General features: G+C 60.1%; 1 protein-coding gene across 2 annotated transcripts in view; it reads right to left on the bottom strand.

Annotated features, from left to right (window-relative positions):
* CLUH (clustered mitochondria homolog) overlaps positions 1-7,649 on the bottom strand; it is a 32,996-nt gene extending 25,347 nt beyond the window's left edge. Inside the window, exon 1 of one of the 2 annotated variants that reach the window (XM_053961168.1) lies at positions 7,535-7,649. In XM_053961168.1, the coding sequence (XP_053817143.1) occupies positions 7,535-7,649 (115 nt within the window). Of the gene's footprint in view, positions 1-928; positions 1,838-7,534 lie in introns of those variants that run through there. The other variant, XM_053961169.1, reaches the window with a different exon arrangement.
* Between the last annotated feature and the right edge of the window lie 1,244 nt (positions 7,650-8,893).

The raw sequence follows: 8,893 nt of genomic DNA on the forward strand, positions 1-8,893 counted from the left end.
TGCGGCAGTGGCACCTGGCAAACCCCTGTGCGCAGATCCTGGCGTGAGGGAGGGCCACACCTGAACCCAAAACCTGCTGGCTGCACACAGCGATAGACAGCACAGATCCTGGGAAGAGCTGGTTAATAACTGATTTATGTTCAAACAAATCTTCTAAACCAAAGTCAGACACAAATCCTTTTCAAAGATTATCGGATCCAGAAGTCAGCGACACTATGTTGCTGGGAGTTAGCCTGGTCTGCAGGGACTGCTCTGTCAGTGGGGAGTTTCCTTCCCTACATTTAGTAACTGGAGAAATTGTTAGAGGGACAAAACTAAAAATTAAAGCCCCTACCTTTACCAGCACCAACTTTTGGAATGCATTTCCTATTATCAGCTCCAGTGCCATTTTGAGAGGCCAGCTGGCTGGGGCCCACTGTCCGCACTGCGCTGCAATAATGTACCAGGTGAAGGAAGGGAGGGAACATCCCATCCTCAGCACAGCTGATGGAGCTGCTGCACCCCCGCAGCTCAGGCCTGTCCTCAACCTGCACACAGCTGAAGGAAGCCAAAGGCTCCCTGTGATGGTCCCTCACAGCTGCACACTTCCACACAACCTGCTGCAGGCTGGGCTGGGCAGATCCACTCCCATCCTTTACAAGGACCACGTTTGCAGTTACAAACAAAAGAGGGATTTACCTTATGAACTGAGAAAAAGACAAGCAAAACACCCTTAAGTTTGCTTTGCTGACATGAACAAGGCACAGACAGGTCCCTCCGTGGTACACACCCAGGTGGGATAATTCGCCACCTTCCTCCTTCACCTGTGAAGTTAAAACATCACCTCTGCACCCCTCCCCTCTCCTTTGTGCTGCCCCATCCCACACACAGCCACCCACCCCTGTGAGGGGCATATGGTGTGGCGGCTCCATGTAGCAGGACAGAGCACCTGGGAGAGGAAGCTTCTTTTTCTTCCTCTTCTTCTTCTGCTGCTGCTGCTGCTTTGAGGACAGAACCTGGGCCTGGGAATCAGCATCGCAGCTTGACCTTCTGCTGGGGCAGGCATTAGGCTCTGTCACAAAACCAGCACTTGTGTTCTGAGCCTTGGGTGACACCTCACCAGGGGGAACAGGCAGCACAACTGCACTTTGTCCTGGCAGGGTTCTCCCTGCACTTGATGGCAGAGCAGAGGACGCTGTCCCGGGGCTCCCTGGGGAGGGAGCAGGACCTCTGCACTTCAGCACGCTGTCTGGAGCCGCTGAGGCTGTGTGCAGGTGCACGGCCGCTCGCCCCTCGCCGTGGCCCTGGCCAGCGGAATGTGCTCCGGGGCCCGCTCTGCCGTCAGCTGCTGCCACGTGCTCCTCCCGGCGGCAGGATCTGTGGGCTAAGCCGCTGTCCTCAAGTTTCACACAGCTCTGGCAGGCCTCAAGTGACTGAGCATGATCAGCCAGCCCTGCCGGCCTGTCCCCAAGGTCGGCTGGAAGGACAGCCACTGCACGGGATGCCTCTGTCCGCTGGAGCAGGCCAACCGTGCTGACGCCAGGTCTCAAACTGCTCTTATCACAAACTGTCATCATTCCTTCTTTGTCCTTGGTCTCAGATAGGTCTTGGATGTATTCAGTGCCCTTCTGCAGGCTTCCAGTCACCGCCTCACTGGGGATGATGTCTGGATACAGCCCAGCACATTGGGCAGCTTCTGGCATCTCTGGGAAGACAGCGCAGCTTGTGGGAGACTTTGGCAAGAGGGGCGACCTCTCATCAGGTGAGCCAGAGCTGCGTGGCTGGAAGAGGAGATCGGTGACTTGCCTGCAGCAGTTTGCAAAAAGGCTGTTTCCCATGTCTGGCTGGCGCAGCACCGGATCAGAAGAGTCAGCTGTGTTTCACACATACACTGAGGTCCCCACAAGGCACACTCCCGCGCACAGCCCGTGCCCTCCGCTGCCTTCTCGCAGTCAGGCGCTTTCTCCAAAGAGAATGCCCACTCGGCCCCAGCGTGGCAGGACACAGGGGCACCAGCAGCTGACTCCACGCAGGATCCCACGTCCCCTGTGCTCACCAGAAGTGGATGGTGGGCTTGCAGCAGCTTCCCCAAGGTGCTGCCTGGGGATCTTCATCCACTGCAGCCTTCGGCCCTGTCCCAGCTGCCTCGCCAGGCGCGGAGCAGCTCCCGCAGCTGCGGCTCTGCTCTCCTGCCCCGCAGCGCAGCCGGGCTCACGCGGCTTCCCAGGCACTCGGGGGATGCCGGCCGGGCCGCGCCCGTTATAAATAGCCCGATCTCGAGTGCCACACCAGTGCAGCCTGGGACGAGCGCTGTGCCAAACCTGAGCAAGTGAGATGCATTGAATTACAAGGCGAGGGCAGTTACTATGGCACGCCCGGGCCCGGCACAGCCATCCATACTAAGCAGGCGAGCACAAAGCATTCAGGCTGTGAACCAGTAAGTAGTTTCCAGACGAATTTTCTCTCCTCTCACGCTGCTCTGCCATATAAAACACAAACAAACCACAAAACCACACACAATCCCCTAACACCTCTCCTGTCTCCATGCTACTTAAAGAAAACCATGGCAACTGAAGCAGGGACTGTGGAGCTGGAGCGCTCTCCAAGCACTGGGTGGGCCTGGTGAGCTTGTGGCCAAGCAGGCCACTGCTCGCCTCCAGCGAGGCCGTGCCACAGCCACGGGCTCCTCACCCTCCATCGCTGGCATCATCCAGGTATCAACTCCCTTGGCACAGGACAGGCCTCACCACTGGGTACCCCTCAGTCCCAAGAGCCAGCACCAACTTTCAGATCACATGGGCATTGTGTTTTTCTTGTGCTTTGTGAAGGACTTCATATGTACTGATAGCTTCAACTCTTCCTCCTTACAAACAGACCTCTGGGAAGAGGAGGAATCTCCTAGAAGCACCTGGTCAGGTCTCATGAAGCTGAGCTGCATTTCTTCAACTACAGCCAAAGCAAGCTCACACGTGTATGTGAGCTCACAATGTACAGCAAATGCAAATTAAATTTTAGCTGAATAACAAATGAAACTAAATAGTTTAATGAATCGAAATAAATTGACTAAATGAATAGGCATTAGCTCCAGAGATGGCCCCAATGAAAATATTTCTGCAGGACATCCCGTCAGGGAAGGTGGGAGACGTGGAGATGCCTCCCTCTGCCTCCCCTGCGGAAACCACAGCTTCCCAGGAACTTCCCACTTTAGGTTCAACAAGGACTTTTTTTAATAAGAGCCCACAGTGAAACATTAGAGCTGCTCTACTGCCATCATTAAACTCAAATTGGTTCTAAGACATCTGTGGGCAGAGGTACAAGCTCTGCATTTATTTCTCAGCAGCTCCACACCACTGAGATTGGCCCAGAGAGAGAGCAGAGCATGGTGAGGCTGCAGCCTGCAGTGCTCTGGGCAGGGCCAAGCCCCAGGACATCCACAGGGTCCCACAGCTGTTGGCTCAGGCACTCAGAGCTGCTGAAATGCCTTGTGCTTTGCATCTGGCACCCTGAGTTACCCACCCTGCACTCTCCACATCTGGGAACTACATTTAAACTAATTGGTAAACTTTCCATCTGGCCGAAATTTTCATTAACCTAGCCTTGAAACTGGCTGTCTGGGTGACCCTGCTACCATAACACACAATTCAAACATCACAGAAATCAGGCACAAAGAGTAGCACTAATGCAAAGTGCAAAGACCAGCACCAACAAAAACATTAACTGTGTCAGGAAGAGCATGTTTCTCAAATTTCAAGAGAGCCGAAGGAAGGAATTGTATTTCAGACAGAAACCAAGAACCAGCCCATAATCCTCCAAGTCTCTGTGCTTTACTCTTGCGCATACCTTAGTTTCAGAAAGCTTCTGGGACAGCAGAGCAGGGAACCAACCTGTTGCTCTCTGGGCAGGTTTTGCAGGGGAGGTCTGATAGCTGTGATGGCCCCAGCAGCTCCAGCTGCCCCGTGGCACAGCTGTGTCCATTTGCCCACAGCCGTGGCTGCCCCGAGCCGCCCGGGCCACGCACGGCTCAGGGGATGGGACTGGGAGGCTGCGCCCGCAGCGCTGCAAGAGTGCTGCAAGCAGCAGCCCGGGAAAGTGCCTGCCCCAGAGGAACCCCTCTGCCAGGCACACCGAGTGACCCACCATAGCTCACACAGTGCCCTGAGCCCAGCTGGCACCACTGCCCAGCCTGCAGCTGAGCCTCTGGGCTGTGGAGACCTTGCAGGCTCCAGGGACACCAACAGCAAAGACACAGAGCACACAGGGTACTCGGCACGGCACAGCTTGATAACAGCCAGGATCCACATTACCATTCCCAGTCTCATCCAGCCCCAAGGGCAGGAGGCTGGCTAGTGGGGAGCCTGGGAAGCAGGGCTACTCTCATGCTAATCTGACCCGCTGGAGCTCTGGCAAGATTCATGATCCCGCAGTTTTATGTCATTGGACATAACTACGTACAACTTCTCTGAGCCTGCAGCCTCTTCAACAGCTTGTGGTAGAGACTTTCTCTTTAACGTGAAAGACAAACTAAGGAAATGATTTTTTAGAAAAACATGCCAACCAAAAGCTAATCCTGAGAGAGCCTTGCTACTATGGCAAAAACCTGACCTACTGCCAAAAGTGACAGCCACTGCCACCACAGGAGGAACCACGTGCTGGTTTTCATCTTTGACACACTGTCCAAGCACTGCCCCAAGGACTGGCATTGCTTCTCAAATGCAAATTAAAAAATGCATGAACTTCAGACCTGTAAAACTTCTAGAAATAACAACTTTCCAGCACAACCAATGGAGCACAATGCAGGAAAGTAAAGCAAGTGCTGGGAAGCTGTGCCAGAAAAAGGGTGTGCTGCCAAGTTTAGTCATGTACAGACAATGAAGGTAAACACAGGACTCTGCAACACGGTGCTGGTTTTACTGTGCACGAGGCAGCTCTGAGTCTGCAGGTGGATTTATCTCAGTGCATGTTCCTGACCTACTTACTTCCACTTTTCAGCTGGGAAACCCAGGAGCAAGGCTGCTCAGGCAGAGCAGAGAGCTTCCAGGGGGAGCTCAGCTCTTATCTCACTGACAGAACCGCCCTGAACACGATCCCCTCGGGTTCCCATCCCTCATCCTTCCATACAGATGCTGTGTTATCACACTCCTTTCCTCTTCTTAACCTTGTACTAGTGATCGGATTTCTCTTGCACAACTTTCCTCCGACTGTCCCCCCCAAGCCTGTAAGAGCTGCGTATTAAAAACCCTGACTGCCAGCAATTCAGTCCTTTCCAAAACACCAGTGAACCTCCAAGGTTGGGCAACAGACAGCGATAGCAGATCCCCAGATTAAGAATCAGCCTTCTGACCTTGTTGCCAATGCACAGCTACACTTGCCTCCACAGCAGTTTTCCATTAACACCTGCATTCTCCGCTGCTCTAACGGAAGACGTGTCTGAAAGCAGGGCTGTCTGGGAGCTCGGGGACAGAGGGACTGAGCTAGGACAAAACAAATTTGGGTAAGACAAGGTTGAAAGGCATTTTACAGTAGCTAGAAGCACTGCTAGAAGCACGTGAGAAACTTGTTCTATGGATAGAAGACTGTAGGAATAAAAATAATCCAAGAAACTCTGCACACAATGGCTGGCTGATCTCACACCAGCTGATAGGAAAGGTAACAACCCAAAACTGTGCCCATCAGAAATCATTACAGGAACCCCAGCTGTCCATGCTTTTGTGTTTCTGCACTCAGAAGGTCAGAGCAGTCTCAACAGTTTCTAGGCTGGGGGAAGAGAGCAGCAGCCATCAGCGCTCTCGCCTGGCACAGAGCCCAGCACCCGAGCCTGGGTGCCTGGCACGGCTCGGGGGGTTCTGCACCAAGGAGCCCACTCGCAGCCTGCCCACGGCTCCAGGCACTGAGAGCTGCCCAGACACAGCCAGTGCCTTCCTACACAGGTGCTCTGCAGGGCACACACAGCACTGGGAACACCAGAGCTTGTGAGGCTGATGCCAAGGTGGCCAGGCTGACCCTGCTCCCAGGCGTGACCTTCCTCTGCTCCTCCCCAGAGTGCACGTGCAGTGCTGAAACACACAAAGGATTTTTCCACCTTCCATCCTCCCTCAGCAATCCAGTGTGGTTGGAGAGGCAGAGATTACACTGCATAACTTTTTAACCCGGTTGCTGGCACTACAGGCATGATGCTTGCTGCAAAATCCAGCACGGGGGTGAGAGGGGGAGGCTACCAGCACTGAGCTTCCCACTCCTGAACTGCATCCAACCTGCTCCACTACCAAATGCCAGTGAACTTTGCTTTAGGTGACAAACTTCAAAAATCCACCTCGATACCATAAAACCAGCGGGGGATGGAAGCAATGTGTGGGTCACTCAGGGGATTCACGTGCCTCAGGACGAAGGCCAGCCACAAGCCGTGCTGCTTCTGTGCCTTTTGCTTCAGAGACCAGAGAAAAGAGCTGAGCCTGAGATAGGTGCTCAGGCTCCCAAGTTCTTGAAGAGACAAACACTAAACTGAGCAAACCCAGGGAAGCTGGAGGCATCTCAGGGTCGCTGCCAGCCCGGGAGCTGGCGCTGAGAACAGTGAGGACATGGAGCTGCACGCTGTCCCTGAGCCACTCGGGCTCCAACACAGAGCAAGAACAGCCAGCAAATAACTAGTTAAGCCTGCAATTTCCAGCTGAGATGTCGAACAAGCCTCTGCCCTTGCCAGGAAAGCTCTTGCTCATGAGTATTTTCTAACATGTCAGTGGCGTCCGCAGCCCGAACTCCGAGGAGGTCGCAGCCCTCGCTGCCCACCGCCCCCGGGGCACGCACGTCCTTCCGCGGGCAGCGCCACGCGGTGCCCGGAACGAGCTCGGCTCCCGCAGCCCGGGCCGGGAGCGCCCGCCGCCGCCCACGGGCTCCCGGGAGCGGCGCACGGGGCCCGCGGAGGGCCGGGGCCGCTCCCCGCGGGCCGGGCACGGGCGCTCCCGGCCCGGGCCCCCCCGCGGCCGCGCGGTGGAGCGGCCCCGTGAAGGTGACCTTCACCGGGCCCGGGGCTCCCGCTCCGCCGGGACGGGCCCGCCCGGCCCCGGGGCGCCGCCTGACCCCGCGGCTCCCCCGGGCCCCGGCCCCGGCCCGGCCCCGCTGCGGCACGGGAGGGCACCCGGACCCGCGCGGCCCGGCCCCGCTGCGGCCTCCGGCCCCGGCAGCCGGCGCAGCCTCGGGGCTGCGGGGAGCCTTCCCGGGGCGCGGCGGGGCCGCCGGGCCCCAGCACGACTCCGCCGCAGGAACGGAGCTCCCCCGGGCCGCGGGAGCACGGCCCCGCTCGGGCCGCGCCCGGGCCGCTCCGCCGGGCTGTCCCCGGTAGGACGAGCCGCCCGAGCGGCCGGAACCGGCCCGGGTGCCCAGCGCGGCTCCGGCCCCGCTCCCGCAGCCTCCCGCGACCTTTCCGGCGGGCTCCAAGAGCCCCGGCGGCGCAGAGGGAGCGGTGCGTTCGCACCGCTCGTTCGGGCATCCTCGGGACGGGCATCCCCGGCGCCGCAGCCCGGCCCGCGCCCCCGCCGCTGGCCCCGGCCCGGTTCCTTACCGGGGCGCTGCTGCGTGTCGGCGGGCCGGCTGGCGCGGGGTGCCGGGTGCTGCTGCTCGGCGCCCTGCGCGGCCGGCACGGCGGCCGGCGGCATCTCGCCCGCTCGGATGACCATGGGCCCGCCGAAGGACAGCGCCGTCCGCCCGCCCACGTGGTGCGGCCCCGCCGCCGCTACGGCGCCCGCCAGGGCCCAACCCCCGCGCGCCGGCAGCGCCTTAAAGGGGCCGCGCCCGCGGCCGCCGCGCCGGGCCCGGCCCGTTCGGCCCCTCTCGGCCCCGCTCGGCCCCGCGGGGTACGGCCGGGGAGACCCCCCCCCCCAAACCCCGGGGAACGTCACCGGCCGCCTGCGTCCTTCCCGGAGGCCGCAAGGTCACCGTGCGGCACCGGGGGCCTCCGGGGTGACCCCGCGGCCGGGGAGCGGCGTGTGCCGGTCCCCGTGTGCCGGTCCCCGTGTGCCGGTCCCTGTGTGTGCCGGTCCCCGTGTGCCGGTCCCTGTGTGTGCCGGTTCCCCGTGTCCCGTTCCCCGTGTGCCGGTCCCTGTGTGTGCCGGTCCCCGTGTTCCTGTCCCCGTGTGCCGGTTCCCGTGTGCCGTTCCCTCTGTTCCTGTCCCCGTGTCCCGTTCCCCGTGCTCCTGTCCCCGTGTGCTGGTTCCCGTGTCCCGTTCCCCGTGTCCCGTTCCCCGTGTCCCGTTCCCCGCGCTCCTGTTCCCGTGTCCCGTTCCCCGTGTCCCGTTCCCCGCGCTCCTGTCCCCGTGTGCCGGTCCCTGTGTGTGCCGGTTCCCGTGTCCCGTTCCCCGTGTCCCGTTCCCCGCGCTCCTGTCCCCGTGTCCCGTTCCCCGTGTCCCGTTCCCCGCGCTCCTGTCCCCGTGTCCCGTTCCCCGTGTCCCGTTCCCCGCGCTCCTGTCCCCGTGTGCCGGTCCCTGTGTGTGCCGGTTCCCGTGTTCCTGTCCCCGTGTTCCCGTTCCCCGTGTCCCGTTCCCCGCGCTCCTGTCCCCGTGTCCCGTTCCCCGTGTCCCGTTCCCCGCGCTCCTGTCCCCGTGTGCCGGTCCCTGTGTGTGCCGGTTCCCGTGCTCCTGTTCCCGTGTTCCCGTTCCCCGTGTCCCGTTCCCCGCGCTCCTGTCCCCGTGTGCCGGTCCCGGCCGCCCCGCACACCGCGGGCCGGGCGGGCAGGCTCGGACAGCGGCTCGGGGCTGCCCCGCTCCGCGGCCCGGGCGCTCATGGAGCAGGAGAGAGCGGGGCAGGGACGGGACCCCCGGTCCCACTGCCCTGGGCACGGACACCTCCCGCAGGGCAGGCTGCTCCAGCGGCCCTTGGCACCGAACAGGTTCCATTTGTTAAACAGGAGTCTGCAGCCGCGGCG

The sequence above is a fragment of the Vidua chalybeata genome, chromosome 20, assembly GCF_026979565.1.
Source record: "Vidua chalybeata isolate OUT-0048 chromosome 20, bVidCha1 merged haplotype, whole genome shotgun sequence".
NCBI classification, from domain to species: Eukaryota; Metazoa; Chordata; class Aves; order Passeriformes; family Viduidae; genus Vidua; species Vidua chalybeata.